General features: G+C 36.2%; 2 protein-coding genes across 2 annotated transcripts in view; one reads left to right on the forward strand and one right to left on the reverse strand.

The window, feature by feature from the left end:
- Positions 1-1,942: 1,942 nt before the first annotated feature.
- LOC111509071 (dynein light chain 1, cytoplasmic) lies at positions 1,943-7,545 on the forward strand. The gene is made up of 3 exons (XM_023164747.2): positions 1,943-2,101; positions 2,387-2,525; positions 7,190-7,545. Exons 2-3 carry the CDS (start codon positions 2,418-2,420, stop codon positions 7,349-7,351), a joined length of 270 nt encoding a protein of 89 aa, XP_023020515.1. The 5' UTR covers positions 1,943-2,101; positions 2,387-2,417; the 3' UTR covers positions 7,352-7,545.
- A 10,907-nt stretch (positions 7,546-18,452) lies between these two features.
- The window catches only part of LOC111509072 (uncharacterized), a 160,585-nt gene continuing 153,968 nt past the window's right edge, over positions 18,453-25,069 (reverse strand). Inside the window, exon 6 of the mRNA XM_074174097.1 lies at positions 18,453-22,229. Coding sequence (XP_074030198.1) covers positions 21,863-22,229 — 367 coding nt within the window. The 3' untranslated portion in view covers positions 18,453-21,862. The remainder of the gene's footprint in view (positions 22,230-25,069) is intronic.

Raw genomic sequence — 25,069 nt, forward strand, 5'->3', positions numbered from 1 at the left:
AAATACCAAGTTAACATCGTCAGAAGATGACATTATCTCCTGAAGATGCTTACTTAGATAGAGATATGGCTACTGAGATATGCCCATGGCGAATATGAGAGTGAAGGAACCGCTACTGGCGAAAAAACAGGAAAGCGATAAAAGGTTCTAAGGAAGCCATTGAATAAAGACGCATTGATACTCATCCGAATTTTGCAAAATTTTTGTGAATAAAATGGCTGCTACAAACAACTTTTCAACTATTCATTAGGTTTATTAGGTTAATTTTCAAAGGTTTTGTCTGTTTTTAATGGAAATAATTGCTACGTGAATCAGTGCCTGCCTGAAAAATCTTGAAAGAAAATATATGTTTTTGGTGATAGCTCATCTGATAGCAGCTCATGTGATACGTCACTAAACTTAAACCTCAAACCACCAAAGCATATTAGCACGCATATCATATGACATTTCTGAGTACTGACTTATGAATGACAGTTATCACATGTAAAGTGTCTCATGTGTCACTTATAGATGTCAAAGTAACTTAAAACGAAACATAACTATACAAGATAATTAAATGGAACTGGCCTATAGGTACTTGATAATAGTGATTTTTCTTTTTGGTTTCCGCTATAAAAGGTTTACAAAATCGCGATACCTGTTTCGCTATACGAAAGCTTCCTCAAGCAGGATTTGATAAAAATCCAACGCATGTGACAAAAATCCACATGCCAATATGGTTTATAATTGTGCCCCTCCTTCGAAGTTTCCGTCATCTCATGAGAAACATAATTCAATAGTATTTCACTGCTGCTCAAATATTTATTTCAGTTATTTTACAGCACTCAATGGTTCAATCATGAACTATAGAAAAAGTAAAAAAAAAATCAATTCATGTTTATTTCAATACACTCCACACCATTTTAATAATCGTATAACATATGATTTATGATGAATTACACTGCTAGAATCGAAGTATTTTCTGCACCGCCCTGTATAATCGAATAGATTTAATGAACAAAAAAAGGAGTCATGAGATGTGTATTTGCAATATTCTATTCAAAGTATTTCGCAAATACCAACGTTGCTAAGGTGATATCATTTTTATATTGAAGGAAAAATAATGGAGACTGCGCCAACTGGTACATTGATTTTATACATAGATTCATTCTCCCACATCATGAACACAGTCTCATTAGAATGTATAATGGTCTGAAATCACTCAAATGTATTTATTAATTATCCCTACATTAGAGTTTTGAATATTTTGTTCTACTTTGAGTAACAATTTCATTGAAGGTACCAGTTGTTTTTTATTTTTCAGTTACCTATAGGTTTTGATTTCACAGTAATTATCTATTTAAAGTTTTTTTTTTGGTGCATGCTGAAAGTTACACATCATTATTTCATCAAACTGGAAGATGAACTTTCATTTATTTTTACGAATTAGTAATTCTGCTCTTATGAATCGCAATAATTATCATTATAATAACCTTATTTTTGATCCCTTATATACTTGTTTTTGTAATTTATTTACACAGAAATGAAGTAGCACTTGCTGATTTTTCTGCCATTATTCTTGAATGCCATGCTTGATTTTTTTCACATGATGTTTATTGCTTTTAGATTCGTCTGCAATGCTCTAATGAGTAAAGTGTTGAAAGCATCGTTTTCTGAGAACGTAAAATTAACAATACATTGGTACGATTTTTTTGTATTATTGCATGAAGCACGAATTATCAAAATGCCCCAAAATATTGAAAAAATAATCAATGAGAATTTTAATCAATAAGAAGCTTTTCAAGAAAAAAAATTTTTCGTTCTTATGGTTTCCTGTTATTTTTATCCCATGTACGCCACTGAAGCATTCCTTGGTGCCATCCAATAAGAACAAAGTTGCCAGATGCCTCTGCCAGATGCCTCTAGATTTAACCAATAGGGTACCTTGTGCAAAGAATTTTTGGCAGTTTCTTATTCAGTCAATTCAGTGCGCGGCAGGCAAAAAGCTATCAAAAAATTGAATATCGCTTTATTCAACAAAATAATAAAATTGTAAGAACGTGAAAAGTCACAATTCACACATTTTTTCGATCTCCAATCGGTGAGATATTGTAAAATTCACGTAAGTATAGTTTCCATTCTATATATTTCGACTGGAGTAGTCCGTGTGTGTGATACAGATACCAAGTCGTTAAAATCAATTTTTAGCTGATATATTGCATGATAGATTTTGATAAAATGTCATGATATATTGATATAACAGAATGGTTCTTACTTGTACCAGTTATGGGCGAGCTGAGAGCTCATGCCCTTGTTAGAATAAGAAATCTCGATTCCTACAGAAAAAGGTCTCTCTAGATGAGATATGGACCGAACATTACTTGAGAATTAATTGAAAATTTTGTAGGTCTAACACTCAAAAAGAAAAAGATTCCAGAATGACTGATCGCAAGGCAGTTATTAAGAATGCTGACATGAGCGAAGACATGCAACAAGATGCCGTAGACTGTGCAACACAAGCGATTGAAAAGTATAACATTGAGAAGGTGAGATTCAATATACCTGAAAGTGCTTGTCTAGCCACTGTGTTCATTTGAAATCGACTGGAGACATACAATTAAATGTAAAATTTTTGAGGCAAGGGGTCTCTGTATATGAGAGATTGTCAAAATAGTTGGACTCTTAACTGTCCAAGACATTATCATGTATTTCATGTACTTATAGCCTTTGAAAAAAATGTTTCTCAATCCTCATTTTCGAAATAGTCTTTTAAAGGAAGTAATTTTTTGTCAGTAGCAGTATTGTAATCTGATTTTCAAATTATCAGTATACTTCCGGTCATGAGTAATATTTTTGAAGGGTTAATCACGCATTATAATATAATAATAATCTTGTCACAATCACAATGTGGTTTTAGGCAGGGCTATGGTACAGGTACAGCTCTTGTTACTGTTACACAAGATATTGTTGAGGGACTCGATGAGGGAAACTCTGGTTTTCTAGATTTTTCAAAATCATTCGATACCATCAATCAAGGGCTGATTTTCATTTTAAAGTCTATGAGTATGCTGAGACACAAAATATTTTTAACGCTAATTTAGATTATTCATCAAGTGAAGATGATTTGCTTACTAAAACAATGATTTATTTTGGTTAACAGAAGAATCGCAAATTTGCAGAAAACAATTTCCACTTTAGAACTATAGGTGATACAATGTTGACTCCTGTTAATACAGCTAAAAACTTTGTGCAATTGTTTTATTTTGAGCCAAGCCACTTCAACTACTGTGACTTATCTATATGGGCCATACTTACATGATTCAGATAAAAAAGAATACAAAAAGTTCAAAATTCTTGTTGCCGCCTAATTGATGTAAATCATAGGTATGATTCCATTTATGAAGTCTTTAAAAACTCCCGCTGGCTCACTATGAAAAACCGTATGATTCATCATTAGGGTTGTTTTTTCATAAATTGATTATTTTTTCCCACTCTCCCCTTTTGATACAAAAGCTTATTCTGCGTGGAGATATCTACGGAATAAAACAAATTAACTATGCCACAACATCACACTGCACAGTTTCAGAGATCATTTCTTTTCAGTTCTGTGAAATTCTATAATTCATTGCCTGAGCAATTGAAGAGATTCAATATCAGGAAATTCAAATGCAAATGTAAAAATTATGTCTATGGTAGTCTGAAATTTTAATTTTTGTTTATTGAACAAGTCTTCTCTCTTCTATATTTTCAATAAATGTATCCAGTCAGGCATGTTTTCAGATGTCACCCACAATATACAAATCGGGTACTAAGTCAGACGTTGATAATTACAGACCGATATATATATTCTCAGTACATTTTCCAAGATATTTGAGAACATTCTGGCAGATTACCTTGTCTATTATTGCTCTGGCATCATAACTGAACAACAATATGGTTTTTGTGCTGAGAAATCGTCTGAATTAAACCAAGTTACCTATTCCCACTTCCTGTCGGAATCAGTCTGACCTTGACAATCTATCAAATTGGTGCGCCTTAAATGGCATGGACTTGGATGCCACAAAGTGCCTATGTACCTTCTACCACTTTTGATTACACTTCAAATGGTCATGTCTTGGAGTCTGTTGATCAAATAAAAGACCTTGGGGTTGTTCTTGATCCCACCTTGCGCCTCAATCTACATTTACTCACAACTATCCATAAAGCCATGAAAATGCTAAGGTTTATCAAATGGCTAACCCACGAATTCTCTGACCCAACTGCTATTAAAGTTCTTTATTGTTAACTGGTCTGTCCACACCTGGATTTTTGGTATTCTGTCTGGTTTCCTCATTGTGTAACTTATATTGAGAACATCAAAAATGTCCAACACAACTTCCTCAGAAACATGGCATATAAATCGGGTGTTCGTTGCAAATATGAGTTGCTACTGCAATCTCTGAGCATGTCCTCTCTGGACACTAGGAGGAAACAGAGAGATATGACACTACTTTTCAATATCATTAATGGCAAATTCGGTTGTGCTGAACTCTTAGAAAAAATGTATCTACATGTTCAAAACCTCTCAACTCGACAGCAACAAACATTTTATGTACAATTTTATCGTTTGAATCACACATTCAATAGCTGCATTCCAAGAATCTTACGATTAGCCAATAGTAATGTTGATTTTGAGATGTTTAACATTCCCTTGTATCATTTTAAAACTCAATTACGGAATACTGTGCTTTGATGTTCTATTGAATAGTTTACAATAGTATATGTGGTATGTGTTTTATTGTTGATCTTTGTTTTTTGTCGTTTTATACTCTAAAATTGACCCTTTTTAACAGTAAATTTACCCCTTTTAAGCTATTCTCAGTTGCAATTTGTAATTCAGTACGTATTTGATTTGATTTTAATTATAATTTAACCTTGTAATTTATACTGTAAATGGGCTTGCCCGTAAATAAATGAATGAATAAATCAATAATGAATAAGTAACGGATCAATTTGATTTATCAACTGTTTAGGGGATAAACGCCAATTAATATTTGTGTTAATTCCTGTATTTTTGCAGTTATTATGGAGTGGTGCTTGTTGGTTTAGTTTGAGTAGTTCTGAGCTAAACTTCGCCAATTAGTACCAGAATCTCCTGTAACATTTTTTCTCATTTCTTTGTAATTTTTTTGTATTTTTCAATTTTTAAAATACATGGTTTTCCAAACATTTTCAACTGCTTCAAAGCAATATTAGAAAACGAATTAAACAACTTCACGGAAATGTTTATAGTACAAGTACTTTATTTGATTCAGATGCATATAAATAAGTGTTCAATGGGCATGGAAGGTTAAAAATCATTGCAAATTGTTGTCAGCATTATTCAATTACGTTAAACGTACCTACAGTGCATTTTTCAATTATCCATATAGTAATGTTTTTCTAATGAGGCCCATTTGTACAACCGCAGTCAAGTGTGGTTTAAGTTTTGAACTTTGTTAAAGGCAGGTATTATTCTAACCTTGTCCATTCAATCACATAAGTGGAGATTTTGTAAACCATCGCTTATACACCTAGCTCCGCAGTAAACTTACACTTATACAAACATACACACCAGTGAAAAATTTGTCATCTGAGATTTTCAAGGACTTATTGGCGGAAATATGAGTTCCAGCAGTAATAGCTATGGTATCAATTTGATAACTGTGCTTGCGTAATTTTGGTTTACAATGTTCCCTTTAATAATGTCATCGAATCCATCTTGATTTTATTCAGGTTGAAGCCTGGCCTCCTTCCCCTTTTAACTGAAGTTTGTCAGAAAGACAAATGGGTCACAACTGATGTTTGTTGGTGGCACGAAAGTCCTTAGACATCCATACCGCCCTTCGCGTTATACCCCTACCTGGCTGGGGTGAGATAGATGAAGATATTATTCATCTGTTAACGGAGGACATAGGGGCCTCATTCGACAGAGTGTCGGGGCCTTCTATATCGGGAGGGGTCGTCTACAGCGTAATCTATAGCTTCCCTGACTAAAGGATTTTCATGAGTTTCAGCATAATCTAAAACTCGCCGATTCCTCGACTGAATGGATTGCTGAATGGAAGGCAGCTTCAAATCTCTGCGGATGGCTTCATTCCGCACGAACCACGGAGCATTCACAATCATCCGTAGAATTTTGTTTTGTAGAGTCTCCAAGATGGAGATGTTAGTCGGAGCCGCTTGTCCCCAAACGCCTGAAGCATACATGATGATAGACTTGAACATCATGTTATAGATCGTGATTTTGTTCTTTAGGCTCAGCTTCGATTTTCTGTTGATCAAAGGGTACAGGCTTGCCACCCGACCCTGGATCTTTGCCTTCACGCTTAACAGGTGCGGGTTCCAGGTGAGCCTACGGTCTATAATAAGACCTAGGTACTTGACCCGCGCTTGCCAATCAATCTCCCTTCCAGAGATTCTCACTTTCATGGCCGGAGAAGCTATCGTTCTTCCCATGGTTATTGCCTGAGTTTTATCCGGATTCACTCGGATCTTCCACTCGAGGTACCAGCGCTCGAGGTCGCCCAATGCACGTTGCATATAGACGATCCCGAGCTCCCGACCCATGGAAGATGAGAGGAGAGCCGTGTCATCGGCGTAGAGAGATACCTTCACATGCTCGGACCTCGGAAGGTCGCTGGTATAAAGGGAATATAGCGTGGGAGAGAGCACGGCCCCCTGTGGCACTCCAGCGAGGATCTCTCTGTTGTCAGACAGAGAGCCCTCTACTCTAACCTGAAATGTTCTGCCTCTCAGGAAAGACCCAATCCACCGGATCAGGCCCCGAGGCAGGTCGAATGCGATTTAATAATGTCAGTGTTAGACTTTATTCTAGCCTTATTGAGGTTAATCCTATTAATTTGTTTATGCTATTTTAATTGATAAAATGAGACAAAAGATTAAGATTAACATGACCATTACTTGATTCTCTTGAGAAAATTTTTGAACAACATTTTGAAATTTAGATAAATGAGATACAGAAAACTTTATTCAGTTATAATTTAGCACATTCATAAGTAACCCGTTAAGGTCAAGCATCAAATAAGGTTTAGCCTCATGATTGCTAACTCTCTTGAAAATTCCAATAAATTTCTATTTTTAAGTAGAAACATCTCTATTTCTCTGTTATATATTTGTGAATTTTTTCAACAGAACACAAATGTTTGTAAGTGCTTTTTCTTTTTTTTAGGATATTGCGGCATATATAAAGAAGGAGTTTGACAAGAAATATAATCCTACTTGGCACTGTATCGTTGGTAGAAATTTTGGATCTTACGTAACACACGAAACACGCCACTTTATCTATTTCTATTTAGGTCAGGTGGCAATACTGTTATTCAAAAGTGGTTAAGCTCCCTATGGCCCTTTTCTATGTATTCCACTACTAGATGATTTTAATTTTTCCAATACCTGAAAATATTTTAACGATTTTGTTTTCACATACTTTCAGACTGCAACAGAAATGTCGGAAGTGTGTTTGAAAAATTTGAAGTTTTATAATAAGGATTTCTTATACTATTTGGAATAAAATTATTTTGTTGATTATTTAGGATTGATTTTTTTGGGGGTTTCAAGTATGACGCACAATTATATTTTGTTCTGCCGTTTTGTGCAATTATTTTCTCTCTACAGTAGACAAAACTGATGTGTGCTTCTGGCTAGAATTATTTTTGAATTTGGAAATGTTATGATGGATAACACGAATACTTGGTTTGTAAAGAGGAATACAGTAAACAAAAAGGGATATCTGTGAAAAGTTGGGAGTTATTTTCCAAATGGAAATGTTGAGTATTCTAATAGTGAAAAATTTCAATTGAATTTACATCAATGATATGTTGAATATCAGATTTATAATTAGTAATATGGAAACCAAATGGATATACCTTTTGTTCTTTTGATTCGTTAACAAGGAGATGGAATGGAGATCTCAACTGTAGGAAAAGTAAGGAATAGACTAAAAAAAAATATTTTTTTGTTTTGAATTTAAAAATGATTCTATCTGTATGTATATATTGCTATGAAAATATAAAATAAGTTGTTATTTGAAAGTATATTATTGAAAACTATCTCTAAAATATGTACTTACCTGTTATGATATTGGTTTTCTTTTGTAAACATCTCTGGAACGAATGGAAATCGTTTCATTTACTTCAACAAAGTTTCTTTGTATATTTTGAAAAGGTAGAGAATTCAAATCAGAATATACTAATATTCATTACTTGACTTTTGACAGCAATGCCTGAGGTAAGTCGTTTTGATTTGAATTTTCTCTGAGGTTACTTTTATTTGATAGTTCATTTGAAAGTGTGAAGAGATGTTTCGGTTCATTCGATTTCATTGAGGAAGAATTTCGTCCACTGGGTGTTTCAAATCTGTGTTGCAAATCATATTAATTGATCGAAATTAGTTTTTTTAAATACAATTTATAGTATGGCGGTTAAAATTCAGTGTTCATGTGATAACAAATTTCAGTGTGAATATGAAAACTGAACATCTAAAATTATTTTTCCAGATGGTCTTGAAATCTCACTTTAAAAGAGCTAATTTCTATTTGTATTGAAGTGATATCTATGAACGGACTTCTAGTAATATATTCTAATGGGGCTTCACCAGATCCATGAAATATTTTTAGATTTTGGTGGTGTCTATTGAGTTGATCCCTGGAATCAACTGAAAACACATTGGTATTCCTCAATTTGTATGGCGGATTGATGATCTTTTGAAATCCGATCTAGAGTTATAATTCTAGAAATTGTTTCAAGTACACGGTTTTGAGAATATGGGACTATTGTATTAGATTAATAGTCACAACATTCCATACTTTTTTGAAGTCTCGAATAATTATTTTGTTAATAACACGAGTCCAGAACCCATGAATTTTTTTTCGATAAGGACCTAAGTTTTTTTTGTACTGTGCAATTTGTTACCCATATTCTCAGTTCCTCATACTATTTAAGGAGATATGAACCTGGTCCTTTCATACAAAACTGTTTCAATTGTATATCTCAATGTAACAATATATGGTTAACAATTAGAATTGTTTAATTTTCTGTATGCTTGGAGTCGAGTCCTAAAGAGAAATTTGTGGTGGAGAAAGATATTAATTTCGATTGTTGAAGGATGGGTGAAGAAATGAAGTCGAGACCATCATCGAAAGTCAAATTTGAGATTACTGAAAGGTATTTTGTTTGTCCAAAGCCCAATTGTAAAACAAAAAAAACAATTCATATAATTTTCAAATAAATTCCAAATGCATAAGTTTTGCAGCCTAGTATATGTTTGACTTGATTTTTTAAGTGTCTTCATGATGCTTATTTCAACAATTTTGTTCCCTGTACTATTAAGTTGTTCAGAGTTGTATCCTTTTTTATTTTATGTACACAAATATTTTTTCTACTGTGTGGTGGTATATACTGATTGATAGAGAACTTTGTACCCTATACATTGATGCTATTCATTTTCATCCAAATTTTGATTTTTTTGCTTTAGCTTTTTACTCTATGATGTCGTTAATCTATTTTCGGCCAATTTTTTTCACGAATTCAAATCAATCAAAACATTTATTGAATCAGTTTTCCATCACAATCACATTAGACAAGAAAAAACATACATCATAAAATACTGGCTGATTCAACAGGTCAAACAAATACATAAAAAAAAGTTGAGCTACAATCAAATTAAGATTCAAGGAGAAACTCATCCACATGCTTTTTGCAATAGAAAAAAAGTTGAGTCGCCTTTTGAATATATTTATATTTTGAGGATTTAATGTCCTCACTAAGCTTATTATATAGCTTAACCCCAATGCACATGGGGTGATTCTTTGATACCGTCAATCTACTATAAGGTTGATGTAGTTGAGAGTTATTTCTGGTGAAATGTTCATGGATTTGCTCATTTCTAGAAATGATTGAAATATTGTTGTTTATATTGTAACGAATTAAAGAATTCACTGTCTTAAACAAATTTATTTCAACAATACTTCACTATCACAACTAATTTATTTACACCACTCAGTAACTAATGCTTAATTTATCTTCACCGTTTGTTAACCGCTCGATTCGCTTTCTTGGTACAGACTACTCTTCGGGACGATTAGCGACCTTTTTTATATCGTCAACGAACGTTCCGGATCCCTCTGCGGATTTCGGGACTCATCCGCATCCTTCCCGCTCTTTCGCGGTATTTCGTGATGCGTCATGCGTCGGTCAGGGCCGGCTTCAGATTCATTACATTGCCCCCTTCTTAAAGACGTTTCGCCCCGAAATGTCATCCTTGGCGTGTGTCGATACCTGCAGAACTCTCCATATTTGCACTGTGAAGTTCGATGGAAGTAACACTCCACAGTCTTTGTGCTCGGTCGTGGAAGATGGTTACCACACACCAGAATCTGGATGCCGCTGGATCTGAAGATCGTTTCCAACATGCTTCTCACAATTCTCCAGTCGAGCCCAGAGGCTAATTTCGGGATCGCCAACTCCACGAGATTTTGGTCGAGCATCATCTCCTTCAGTCTAGTAAGACTCCTCCAGACATCTTCATAGGATGGTTTGTCTCGAGAATGCTTTTTGGTCACCAAATAGAAGATGTTTCTCTGACCCTTCTTCAACTGTAGCACTCCTCCGACTTCTGGATTCTGTTCTCGTAATGTTTGAAGCTGACCGAATTTCTTGTTGAATACCACAGCGATGCCCTTGGACATTTGGAGATCCTCTGCCACGCAGTGCGCTAGGGCGTGATCGACTGGAACCTTGAAAAGGTCTCGTGGCTCTTCTCGAGTTACCCCATGTACGACCTTCTGTCCGTTCAAGTATAAGGACATGAATTGCTGGAACGTCATTTCATCCTCTGGTGGTCTGAGGGCGCGAACTTGGTCGTGATTTCCAGCATAAGGAGCCAGTCTATTAAAATGGACGACCCTAGGCTTTCCTCGAGGTGGCTTATGGATTCGGTAGACGAGGTCATTAATCTTTTTCATAATTTTGTACGGACCTTCCCACGAGTTCCGCAACTTCGGTGATAAACCACGGCGGCGCTTAGGATTGTACAGCCAAACTAGGTCGCCGATTTCGAATCCTCCAGAATTCGCCTTGATGTCATAGGCCTCCTTCATCCTATCGCTGGCACTCCGGATGTTCAGACGGACTCGTTCATGAATGTCGTCCATTCTCTGCCGAAGCTTGCTGACGTAGTCTTCCCCCGCAGTGTCTTGTTCTGGAGGCATCCCAAATTTTAGGTCGCAAGGAAGCCGCAGCTCTCGTCCCATTATAATACTGGCAGGGGTTTGGCCGGTTGACTCGTGCACTGCCGAACGATAAGCCAGCAGGAACAGGTGGAGGTATTGGTCCCAGTCTCTTTGATGGCCAGAGACTACCTTGGACAAGTGGCGGTTTATAGTCCTATTCATTCGTTCCACCATTCCATCGGACTGTGGATGTAAGGCTGTGGTTCTGGTCTTTCGAATGTCCAACAGTTTACATATTTCTTGGAACAGGTTGGACTCAAAATTTCTGCCCTGGTCCGAATGCAGCTCCAATGGGACTCCAATGGGACACCATATCCATTCCTTTACCAGAACGTCAGCGACGGTAAAGGCTTCCTGGTTGGGCAGGGCATAGGCTTCTGCCCACTTGCTGAAGTAGTCCATTGCTAACAGGATGTATTTGTTCCCATGGTGGGACTCTGGGAACGGGCCGGCGATATCGATGGCGATTCTCTCGAAAGGACTACCCACGTTATACTGACGCATTGGAGCTTTCGGTCGTATCCTAGGTCCGTTACTGGCAGCGCATACAGCACACTTTCTGCACCAGTCCTTGACGTCGGCTTGACAATTAACCCAGTAAAACCGTTGTCTTACTTTCTGGAGGGTCTTCGTTACTCCCAGATGTCCTCCAGTGACTCCATCATGGATTTCTTTGAGCACCTCCCGTCGTCTGCTCCTGGGTACCACTGTCTGGTGCCTTTCTTCTGCACCGTCTTCAGACTCCAACACCCGCTTCAGAACCCCGTTTTCCAAAGTAAGGGAGTTCCATTGTGCCCAGTAGGACTTGATCACTGGCGAATAACCTGCTACCTCCTGCCACGATGGTCTTCGATTACTTTTCTTCCATCCGATGACTAAACCAAGATCTGGGCCTTTCTCTTGGTCTTCCTTGATCTTATCATCCTCCCAGTTGTCGTCTACAGCTGTAGTTCTACAAATAGCTGCTTCCTTCTCTTCTGCTCGTCGACAATGTGAACAGTCATCGGGGCAAGGTCTCCGTGATAGGGCATCTGCGTTTTTATGGTTAGTCCCAGCTCGATGTTCTATTTCGAAGTCAAATTCTTGTAATCTCTCAATCCAGCGCGCTACTTGGCCCTCGGGATTTTTGAACTGCAGAAGCCATTTGAGAGCTGCATGGTCCGTTCTCAACAGAAATCGTCTTCCATACACGTATTTGTAGAAATGCTCTACTCCTTTGACTACGGCCAACAGCTCTCGCCTGGTGACGCAGTAATTACGCTCTGGTTTACTGAGCGTTTTGCTGAAGTAGCCAATAACTTTCTCCTGTCCATCCTGGTTTTGAGAAAGAACTGCTCCAAGTCCCACGTTGCTGGCGTCCGTATCCAAAATGAACTTTCCGTCAGGTAAGGGGTAGCTCAAAACGGGAGCGTTGATCAAAGCTCTTTTCAGCTTCTTGAACGAGTCTTGGCATTCCTCAGACCACTGGAACTGGATCTGCCCTTCTGTGAGGCGAGTCAATGGTTTGGCGATGTTGGCAAACCCCAGCACATATCGGCGGTAGTAGGTGCATAAACCAAGGAAGCTCCGAAGCTGATGTATGTCTTTTGGAATGGGTCAGTCCTTAACTGCTTTGATCTTTTGTTCGTCTACCGCCACTCCTTCTTTCTGGAACAGATGGCATTTCTTGGTACTCAGTTTTAATCCAGAACTCCTCAGACGCATGAACACCTCCTCCAGATTTTTCAAATGATCGTCGAACGATTTTTCGACCACGATTATATCGTCGAGATACACTAGACACGTCTTCCGTGAGAGACCTTTGAGAACCGTCTCCATCAATCTCTCGAAGGTCGCCGGAGCATTACAAAGCCCGAATGGCATAACCGTGAATTGCCACAATCCTGAGCCGATGGTGAAAGCTGTCTTTTCTCGATCTTCTGGGGCCAATTCAACATGCCAATATCCACTCTTCAAATCCAAGGTCGAGAAAATTGTGGAGCCGGCTAGCGTGTCTAAGGTGTCGTCGATTCTTGGAAGAGGGTAGCTGTCTTTCTTTGTCACGTGATTTAGTTGGCGATAATCCACGCAGAACCTTGTCGAGCCGTCCTTCTTCTTCACTAACACGACTGGGGAAGACCAGGGGCTGACAGAAGGTTCGATGACTCCTTCTTTTCCCATATCGCTGACTATCTTGTCTGCCTCTTCTCTCTTGGCAAGAGGGAGTCTTCTAGCCGATTGCCGGATTGGTCGGGCATTCCCAGTGTCGATTCTATGCTGAACCACATTTGTTCTGCCGCCTTTTCCTTCTCCAATATCGAAGATTTCCTGGTACCTCTTGACTAACTCCCTCAATTTAGATCGGTGAGTTGATGGTATGTCTTTGGAGAAAATGTCAATTAACTTCTCCAACTCTTTAGGCAAGTTGTTGGCTTGGCTAACTGAACTGCGTACACTCCGTATGACAGAGGAAATGGACGAACAGTGCCCCAGCATTGTTCCCTTCTTCAAGGTCACGGGAAAGTAGTTGACATTCATGACCCTGACCGGCACAACTTTATCAACACGCAACAGGGTCTTCCCCAGTGCAATTCCTCGTCCAATTTTCTCGTCATGTATCTTGGGCTCGAACATTACCACATTCCCGCTGCTCGCACCACCGTCCAAGCGAGCTTCTAGTATGGTTTCAGCCCTCTCAGGTACGCACACGTCTTCGGCCAACAGGACTCTAATAATCTCTTCGCTTCTTCCATGAAGCACCAGCTCTTCTCCGCCGACACGTAAGACGCCGTCTTGAAAATTCAGCTCGAACCCTCTGGAATTCATTATGTCCATTCCAATGATTGCGTCGTCCTCGATTTCCGCCAGCAATGCACGATGTTTCAATTTAGTGCTGCCCAACATCAATTCAATTGCTAGTTCTCCAATTACAGTGACTGGCTCCCCTGTTGCGGTGCGTAGCTTCTAGCTTGACGGTTCAATTTTTGCCGGTGTTTTGGCAAAGGTTGGCCCGAGAATGGTTCTCGTCGCACCTGTATCTAGCAGCATGGTGCAAGGCTCGTTGTTGATGAGGCCGTCTACGAAAACACCTTTGTCTTGTCGTTGGAGAACGGCAACATATGCGTTTTTACGGGGGCTTGCTGGGTACAGGTCGACGATTGCCCCTTCTCATCGACCCCCTCTAGTTTTCCTGATTTGGTGTCGATTCTTTGAAAGCTGGACATTTGCTACGCACATGTCCAATTTTCCCACAGTTCCAGCATCTTATATTTTTCCTCTCAGGCAAAACTTCTTTCATTACTTTTCTGATGGTGGTCTCAATATCTGCAGGCACTTGTCCATCTTCCTCGATAGCTCGAACTTTGCTCTGACTCTTGCAGGATTGTTTTGCAGCCTCAAACTCGAGAGCGCTTGCCAGTGCATCCACGAGATGTTTAGGATGAGCTAGCGTCAAGGCCTGTCTTGTTTCTTGGTCGCGAAGTCCATCCAAGAATGCTTGAACTGCTAACCGCTCCATTACATTTTCGGGTGTAGCAGGATACGCCAGACGGACCAACCGAGCTATGTCGGCTTCAAACTCCTGTAGGGATTCTCCTGATTTCTGGCAGCGGTTCTTGAGCTGTGAATGGTAAACGTGCTCTAGGTGGGCCTGTCCATACCGCAGTTCAAGATGCTTCACAAGTTGGTCATAGTCTTCCTGTTCCTGGGCCGTGAGGGTTTGCAGGATATACGTTGCTTCTCCACGCAACGCCAATGTTAATGCTACCGCCTTTTCTCCTGCATTCCATCCATTCGCTCTGGCCGCAGCTTCGAATTGTCGGCGGTAATTTGCCCAAGGAGTTTTTCCGTCGAACTGGGGCGGCTTCATGGAGAGCTTTCCTGGTTCGGAACTGAGTTTGACATCTTTCAGTTCCGGAATTGAGTTTTCAGTAACCGTATCTGTGGGGTGGGCAGAATTAACAATTTTGTTTTGCAACCTGCTAATTGTTTTCTTTATCTCGCTGATTTCTGCCTGAACTCCGCCTTTGATTTCTTCTACTTCTGTGTTCATTTCCTTCCTGATTTTATCTATCTCTGTCTCAATGGTTCCTATTCTTTCTTCGAGTAGGCTCGCCACACTACAAAGCTCTTTCTTCAAGCCTTCTGCATTCTCAAGAAGTTCTTCCTTCAAGCTATTCGAATTCTCTAGAAATTTATCTTCCAAAGTTTTAGAATTTTCCAGAAGCTTCTCCTCCAGGAACTTCGAATTTTCCAGAAGCTTCTCCTCCAGACTTACCGAATTTTGTTGAAGTCCATCGAGTTTGCTCATTATTGAACTCAAATCACCCCCAGAAACTTCGAATAAATATGTTTCGGGATCTTCTCCTGATTCAATCAAGTTGTCCCATAGTCTCTTCTGGAGTACTGATTTTTTTCCGGAAGAATCTAGTTCCCTCTCCTCCAATTCTTGCTTCAATTCGGCGACTTTCAAGTCCAGTAGGCGCACTTTTCTTGAACACATTTTATCTCTTACTGTCTATTTTACTCAAAACTGAATATGTCCCCTTATTTAATGGAGTCCGAAATACTTATTTATTTTCACAAGTCCATTTTTCGCGAGAAAGGTCTATCAGTTTATATTTCCGTCGTCCGGTACTGTCCGCTTCTCGAAACACAATGAATCACCAGTCTATCTGCGCGAAAGTGCGAAAGTTTTATGGTCAATTTCACTGCGATACAAAAATTGTCCACCAAGCGCTCACAAATTTATTTTGAAAATCCACTTCTGATCACCAATTGTAACGAATTAAAGAATTCACTGTCTTAAACAAATTTATTTCAACAATACTTCACTATCACAACTAATTTATTTACACCACTCAGTAACTAATGCTTAATTTATCTTCACCGTTTGTTAACCGCTCGATTCGCTTTCTTGGTACAGACTACTCTTCGGGACGATTAGCGACCTTTTTTATATCGTCAACGAACGTTCTGGATCCCTCTGCGGATTTCGGGACTCATCCGCATCCTTCCCGCTCTTTCGCGGTATTTCGTGATGCGTCATGCGTCGGTCAGGGCCGGCTTCAGATTCATTACAATATATAGGAATCACACGTTAAACGGTAAGACCTCGTTAGTCCTTAGCTCGCACAAGTTTCTCAACTTCTGAGAGTTGTCGTTCGTATGGGGGCGACAGCTGATTAACGAAAAAACAGATTTTGAACATATCCGTGTTTGGTAGATATACAAACTAGGCATTGTTAATAAACTATAAAGAATGAATAATTACCTGCAGTGATCACTTGAAGATGCACCGGCCAGAATTCTGATTACCTTTTTCTGAATAACAAAAACTTCATTAGCTTTAGCTGATAAGCCCCACTGTTCAAGATCATAGGAAATTACTGACTAAACTGTGGTATAAAAGCTTGAGAACATCAAGAGAGACTGTTTGTTTTAACCGACGAAGTAAATAGGTATAGGTAAGTTTATTGTCAATATCAACACCTAAGAATTTAGTACAATTGATGTAAAGTTTCATTATTTAATCTAACTAAATAGCTTTTATAAATTGTTGAATTTTTAGTAACAAAGTTGAGCAATTGAAATTTAGCATAATTCAGCAGCAGGCCATTTATAGAACACCACTCCTCAATTTGATCAGTTACTTCATTAGCTTTGACAATTACTTCGGACATAGTTCCCGCAGATGCTAAGATGTTAGTATCGTCCGCAAAAATAACAGTAATGGAAGCTTTTGAACAAAATTTCGGAAGATCATTTATAAAAACCAAAAATAGAAGGGGTCCCAAAACAGAGCCTTGACGTACCCCTCTTGATATACATTTTCTTTCAGAATTCATTCCATTCACACAGACCAGCTGACTACGATCAGTCAGTTAAGATCCAACCCAATTCAATGCAGAGCCTCATATACCAAAAAACTGCAATTTGTGTAACAGTATGTCATAGTCAACTAGGTCAAAGGCTTTGCTTAAACCAAAAAATAACCCTAAAGTCTGCTGTTTGTTTTCTAAGATTTCCAGCGCATGTTTAATGAGTTGATCAATTGCACCAACTATAAACATTCTGACTAGAAGAAAATAATCTGATTCAAAGTAATTATATAAACTTTGATAGAAACAGTATTCAATAATCTTAGAAAACTGACTGAGTAGCCATATAGGCCTGTAAGATGCACAGTCAGATCGAGAGCCCTTATTTTTGTATATTGGCAAAACCTTCGACATTTTCAGTATATCAGGACACCTCCCCTCAATGAAAGTGGAGTTAACTATATGAGTTGAAGGCTCAGAAACCACAGTGGCAACCTTTTTAATAACATGACCAGGAATTTCATCAATACCGGACAATTTTTTCTTACAAACTTTTTTGATAACTCGTTCAATTTTCATTTTAGTTGCTGGGTTTAAATAAATATTTTGATAAGCAGATGACATATAATTGAACTAAAGCGCTTTCGAAACAGCCCAAAAAATTAACCAGGCATTTGGCAATGATAGTGTTAATGAATGCACTGTTCGACGTTAGTTTGCAAAACAGTTCCGGATATTTTAGCCTCGAAGACGAGCCCCGAAGTGGTCGACCAGGACGAGGATTTGAGGACTGGAAAAACTGGGCTACAGCTCCAATGAGGTTTTTAATGGTTTAAAACATATTGGAAAAGTTAAAAAGCTTGATAAGTGGGTGGCCCACGATTTGAACGATCAACAAAATTTGTCATGTTTCGAGGTCTGTGCTTTGCTTTTACGCTACCAAAACGATCCTTTTTTGGATCGTCACGTGTCAAGAAAAGTGGACACTCTACAACAGAAGTTCTGTCTCTCCCACCATACTCCCAAAACCTCTCGCCAACCGGCTGGACAAATCCTATACATACTTATAAGTCAAACGGATAATCAATAAATAAATGAAATACCTCTCGCCAACTGACTACAATCTTTTAAAGCGTTCGATAACTTTCTCACCGGTAGAACCTTTGCCAATCAGGACCATTGATTGAGTTTTCACAGAGATTTTGCAGTTTAAATTAGACTCATAAAAACGGGAAAAACAACCTACTATATGTTCATTATGGCCTTGAATATCAGAAGTCAAATATTGAAATCTATTGTGTTTAGTAGAACAGGATAAACATGTTCATTCATAGGTAGCTGTTGTAGGAGGAACTACAATATGTGCATTGTTTTTTTTTTGATAACAACAAATGAAATAAAACAATGCCTTCAATACTTCAATTGTATTTGAACTAATTGTATTTCGGTAATTACATACAAAATTGATAAATACATAATAAATAGTACTTGGCTATATTCATTCGAGATATGAATTCACTGAAAGGCACATTTTTTATCAATATGCAGAGTACAATCTAAAAGTATAAGACCCTTGCTGTCGGGATACTATTTACAGGAAGATGTAAAAAAATATTTCCAATAAAAAAACAAATACCATGAATGAAACATCAAAAATATTTTGATACATCTTGTTACATTCCAAAAAGTACATAACTATTAGGAAAATAAAAGATTACCTGCGAAATATACTGGCAGTTAATCACAAGAAAAATATATTTCTAAGTAAATAATTCAAATAATACATAGCTAAAAAAATCGAAAAATGGAGATCTGAATTTGTAAATTTCATTCTTAACTGTATGTAAAACGTTTTTTCGTGTTAATGCTGATCATTATGAATGAAGCAAAACTATGCATAGTGAATTGAATATAAAGAATCATGAACTAACTAAAAACTAATATAATCAATTGATAGATTTAAGAAATATAAAATGGCAAATAAACAACAATTTGAGCAAAATCCAAAGACTAAAAATAGGACAATTCACATATTAGTTTCATATTTTCAGCTATCCATGTAAGGAATCGAGCAAAACATTTTATTCACCAAGAATTAATTTCATTGTTTTATAATTCAACATCATTTGAAATCACAGTTGTTTCGAGAAATATACAAATTCCTAAATGTAACTCCTAGCTACTGAATGATAAGTTACAGATATAGTTCCAGAAGCCACTCTAGAGAATCTGTATTTACTTAAATATGGACAGTTCAAAAACATTTTTATTCAACTAGTTGAATAAAATTCAAGTCAGAACTTTCTCGAACGACTTGTATTGAGGAGGGGTATTTCATATCACATAAATTTACTAAAATATATCATACTTATTCGAATGAAACATGTGATGTGCGGATACATTTACACGTGCATAGTGATCAAAGTTCATTCTTCTCTCCAAAGAAACTTTTGGAAAAGCTAAACTTACTTCGAGTGTAGAGGGACTGATTTCATTACTTACACATTCAATGAAAACTGCGGAAATTGTATTCAATGTTTGAATAATTAAAACAAGATGGTAATACATCACAATAATCTGAATGGGATTGAATTTTAAGACAATCAAAGCTTCAAAAACACATCTAGAAAATTTTTGGTGTTTTGGTCCAGTCTTGTCAAAAATTGAAAGTGATAGCTTCAAATGGAAGGAACTTGTAGGGACCAGCTGACGTTGAAGTAGAATATACCAATCAAGTATTTTTTCATCATTTCAAAATAGGTAACTGAAAAATTTCTAGTCAAGGTCAGCCAGCAAAGTCTGTTCAAAACTTGAAAATACTTTTCAACAATTATATCACTGTGTCACAGCTATTTTCCGTTTTCATTTTTGACTATTCATTGCAATGAACATTAATAAAATCTAGCTATCCATCCTTAATTGTACAGGAACAAATTCAGGTAATCCAACTGGGAGAAAAGAAGCCACGCCTACCAATAATATAAAACCAGAGTCAATAGTTTCTGCATTGGGAGCAACAACTCAAGCACTTTGACCGTTACCTCATGCCTTTGATAATGTCTACCGTAGTAGTAGACGAAACGTCAGGCATAAAAACCTGCAGATCGCGGTTGAAAATCCCGGAAAATAGCTTTGACACAATTTCCTCTAGCCGTGAAAGTTTACATTCTTTGATCAATTATATCACTGATTTTCAAATTTGTGAAATCCCAGATATTACCGAGCTGCATAGAAAATGCAATGATAACAGTTTTTGAGAGAGGCTTTGAAATTTTATTCTACTGAGTAATTGTTCAAAAATATTGTTTTAAAGTTTTTTGAATCGTTGGAATTTGCAAAAACAATTAGTTACTGAGTTATTTAATTTCAAAAATCAAGAAATGTCTATAAAATCAGTAATGAGTTATGTTTCACTTAGAAATTGAATATATTTATACCTTAGACAAAAAATCAGGGGGGTAAACGAATGTAAAAAGATGAATACCACCAAGAAAAGTTATACTATTCATGAGGCTCGGGCTTGTCTTACAAAGACACCAGTCCAGCATCACTTTTGAGACTTATGATGGGTCTGGTGTTGATCACGATTTTTTTTGTTTTTGGCTTATGATTTCAACTTTGAGGCCAATCAAATATGGGAAATTGGGAAAAATATACCAATTCAGAGATGATAGAACACAAATACAAAAATATCCTTTCCGTAAGGTTTTCTTATCAAAATGTGCAGCTCTAAGAGGAAGAAAATTAGGAGTATATTTGAGGCTTTCAGGCTGACTATGACATATAATTGTCACCTTTTAGATGGGACAGAAGCTGAATAACGCAACAAACAATTAAACTTTTTAAATACCACTCATTAAGACTGCTTGAAACAGAAGTGGGAGATAAGTGAGCACAATTGATTGCCCATACGAACCTCTTCTTGTATTCATGATTGTATGTATGATTGCTCATATGAACCCCTTCTTGTATGTATGTATGATTGCATGCTCATATGAACCCTTTCTTGCATGTACGATTACTCATATGAACTCCTTGTATGTATGATTGCTCATATGAACCCCTTCTTGTATGTATGTATGATTTCTCATTTGAACCCCCTTCTTGTATGTATGTATGATTGCTCATATGAACCCACATCTTGTATGAATGTATGATTGCTCATATGAACTCCTTTTTGTATGTATGTATGATTGCTCATATGAACTCCTTTTTGTATGTATGTATGATGGCTCATGTGAACCTCTTCTTGTATGTAAGACAGAAAAATTGGGCATGTATGTAATGTGATAGTACTAACTATAGTGCAGACAAGCCTAAATAACAGCTTCTTCAGCTATTGTATAGCAATAACAGCTTCTTCAAGTGTGTCTATACTAACTGTCTATACTATAGCTAGTATTATAACGCCTGTATAGTATAGCTTGTATATGAATATGTATTATGGAACACGTGTTGCTTTTCTGAAAAACACTTCATTGAAAATTTCTCGAAAAGTTACTAAACTACGTGAGACGTGTATGATGTATGATTTTTAATTGCAACAAAAAATATCCATTTCATATTTGATTGATCCAGGCACTTATTATTTTCCGATAGTTTCTACTTTCTTAAAGTACAGTGTCTTTTTGAAATGCATTTTTTCTAACTGGGCCGCATATTCAAAATAAGCACAGTTTGTAAATTTCAAAAACCCGATCACTTGTGATTTTGTATTCTGGGATTTCACCATCTACTTCAAGTGCTGGTCAATTTACATAGAACGTTTGACCTTTCTTTGGGCCAAGAAAAACAAGAATCACAGTTTCACAGTATTTGATTATCTTTTTCGAATATTCGAATTTGTATTGATCTCGGTATTAGAGAAAAATCCCAAAGTCCTCAAAGTGGATGATACCCTAGCCACTAGGGTATCTTTGAACTTCCATATCGTAGTATCCATCACGCTGGTTTTTCGAAACTCTTCACAAGTTTTCTTCAGGGTTTTCACACAATCAGCTCTATAATGGTGAAGTTGGGCATCTGTAGTTTCGATGGGATAACTCGTACATCCACTACCCAGGCAACTCAGAGGAAAGTGGTTGTGTAGGGTCAGGACCTTTTCTGTATTGTGGAAACATTTAACGTATTGTCCTGGTTTTGTGAAATTTTTTGTTCGGTATACATGCTGCATCATGTGCATGTATCTGCAAAAAATAAAATGAAATATTACTAAATCAGATATAGAAAAGTGAATGAAAATAAAAACAACCGAATTTAGTTCAAACTAATGAGAAGCATGAATTAGAAAAAATCTGAAACCGCTAATTCTCATTTGGTTTCACAGATGATCAATTGAAGTCAGGATTAAACGAAAGATTTTTGAAACAATTGATCACTGTATGATTAAAAAATTGAAAGGTATCAAAGGAAATGCTCTGAAAAGGTTTAAATTATATTTTAAAGTCCGAATGCATGTCGCTAAAGCTGAAAATATATTTAAAATTGAAAGGGGTTTATTTTGAAATTGAATGCTTTCTTTGTTTTTGGGAGATTCCCACATTTTTTGTATAAAGATGAAAAAGTAGAAAGCTAAAACATTTCTTTCTCAAAAATTATTCCCTTCTGAAAACCCCGTCCAATTTGCCATGAAATACTTATAATTGCTTATAACATACATACTATGTTACTAGTGTCTTGATGTCTTTTTTTAAAAATTAATTAACACACTTTTATTAGTTTCATCTGTATGTATGTATGTTTGTTTGTTTGTAACTCTCCTTTTCATTTCATATTTATTCCCGTTTGAATGCTTGGGATCTGTATTTGACAGAATTATCGACATTACTGCTTGCTCTATATGGGGGCAGATGGCGCTGTACCCTCCTTCATATAATTCATATTTTTGTTATTAACACGCGCTGCCTTCTTTGGGTTTCGTAGCTGATTTTAAGGCTCCCTCCCCGGAATAGGAAAATATCAATGGTCATTTTACTAAACAATATACGGCTGATTGATACCAAAGTTTAGATAAAATAAATATTGTTGAAAAAGTCTAAAAAATACGCTTTTATATTATACGAAACTAAAAAATAAATATAATTTAAAAAAACTAAAAAACACGTTTTCAAAGAACGTCAAAAAAAAGTTAAAAATATTTTTTTTAAAATAAGCTTAAAACAATAACGAACAAAAAATATTAGTATTATTGTGAAAAAAGTGACAGGCGCTTTGTGCCAAAAAATATGGCACAAAGCGCCATAAGTTAAGCTTATTTCAAAAAAATAAATTTTTAGTTTGATGTTCTTTAAAAGCATGTTTTTTAGTTTTTTTAAACTATATTTATTTTTAATCAAGGACTTGAAAGTGGAATTTGGAGCCTCTTGCTTGTAATGAGCATATTGAACACACTTTTTCCTCACCAGAACAAAAATGCTGCCTCTCGACGCGCGTTTCGCTAACCAAGTTAGCCTGGTTAGCTTGGTTTGATATAGCAATCTTGTACGGGCGACGAAAAAGTCTTTTAAATAGCTTTGTTCAAGAAGTCAATCTAGAAATAACAACATGAATAATTATTTAGGTTTATAAAATCGGTCTTTTGAGGGTTGTATCATCAGATCTGACATTCCTCCTTTCTTGAGGACCTTTCTCTCTACCTGCTATCTAGGGACAAAATCTGAGATGTAGTCTAGTTCACATGTACTTTTTTTTGTAACATTTTTCAGTCCTGACAAAAAATTACGATCAAGGTGTCATTCGATTCGTATTTTTGCCTAGAAAGTTTAAGAAAAGGTCCGAAAACGCGCCGATGAAAATTACAAAAGTTATAAACAATTAAGTGAAAAAAAATGGGGCTTTAGTTTTTTCTTAATATCTCGGAAAATTTTCAAAATTTTGGAAATTTGAAAAAAGATTTGAAAAGATCAATGAATTTGCGTAAAAAAGTCCTGACTCCCGAAACTGTATCTCGATTATTTATAATTTTTACAGAGCCCTGAAAATAGAGCAAAAAGCGGGTAGTCTGGCTTCCGCGCGCCTTTCGTCACTCTGACATAAAAACAAAAAAATTATTTAAACATATTAAATGTAAATATTAAGGAATGAAAAAATTCATGTAATGTTGGGATACATCAATAAACAATAATCCGCAGTCAAAAAATTTTTATCCCAATTTTAACGTTAATTATAAATTTGTTAATTAATAACTTTTTTTTAATTGAAAGTTAATATAAAAATCCCTATAATTATTAAACTAAAACCCTGGCATTTTTTTCCTTTGGTGAAGTTATCCTTAATAGGCAAAAAAATAGATTACCGTTGCCAAAATAAAAAAATTGTTATTTTCTAATTTTTTATTGTTTCAATGTCTAATGTCTTAAAAATAATTAATAATATTTTTTTTTAATTTTTTACAACTATTGTTAATACATTTATTATAAACACATTGTTTATAAGCAATTAGAAAATTTTTTTGCGTTATGTTAATTGAAAATAATCACGATTTTTAGAAAAAAAATGGTTTCTTAAAAAAGTGTCTTTGTTGCTAAAAAATGCGTTTGTTAATTAACAATCGTTTTTTGTAACTAAATATTAAAATTAAGGAACCGTTTTTTTTTAAATCATAAATTCTATTGTTCCTTAAGGTTTTGAAAAAACTTTTTTTTTATAATTTTTTAATTGTTTATTTAAAAAAATTGTTATGAACAAATTATTTTTTTAAATTTTTTTCAATACTTTGTTCTATAATAGGAGTAAATATGTGTTTTTTTATTTATTCTGTTTTTTATAAAACTTTTAATATTGTGATACCTTGATACTTGTCTTTTTCATTCGCTCCTTCGCTTTTATAATTATAATAACTTTCAAACTTTTGCAGTTATGATAAATATGCTTCAAGTCTTTTTTTGTTCATTATGAATTTATTAACAATTTAAGCCTTTTACTAAAGTTGTAGTCCTATTATTTATTTAATTATTGATCGTTATGAATTTTTTCATTCCTTAATATTTACATTTAATATGTTTAAATAATTTTTTTGTTTTTATGT

Source organism: Leptinotarsa decemlineata, unplaced genomic scaffold (genome assembly GCF_025532065.1).
Source record: "Leptinotarsa decemlineata unplaced genomic scaffold, Ldec_3_MD MMD2_tig00000505_RagTag_RagTag, whole genome shotgun sequence".
Lineage (NCBI taxonomy): Eukaryota > Metazoa > Arthropoda > Insecta > Coleoptera > Chrysomelidae > Leptinotarsa > Leptinotarsa decemlineata.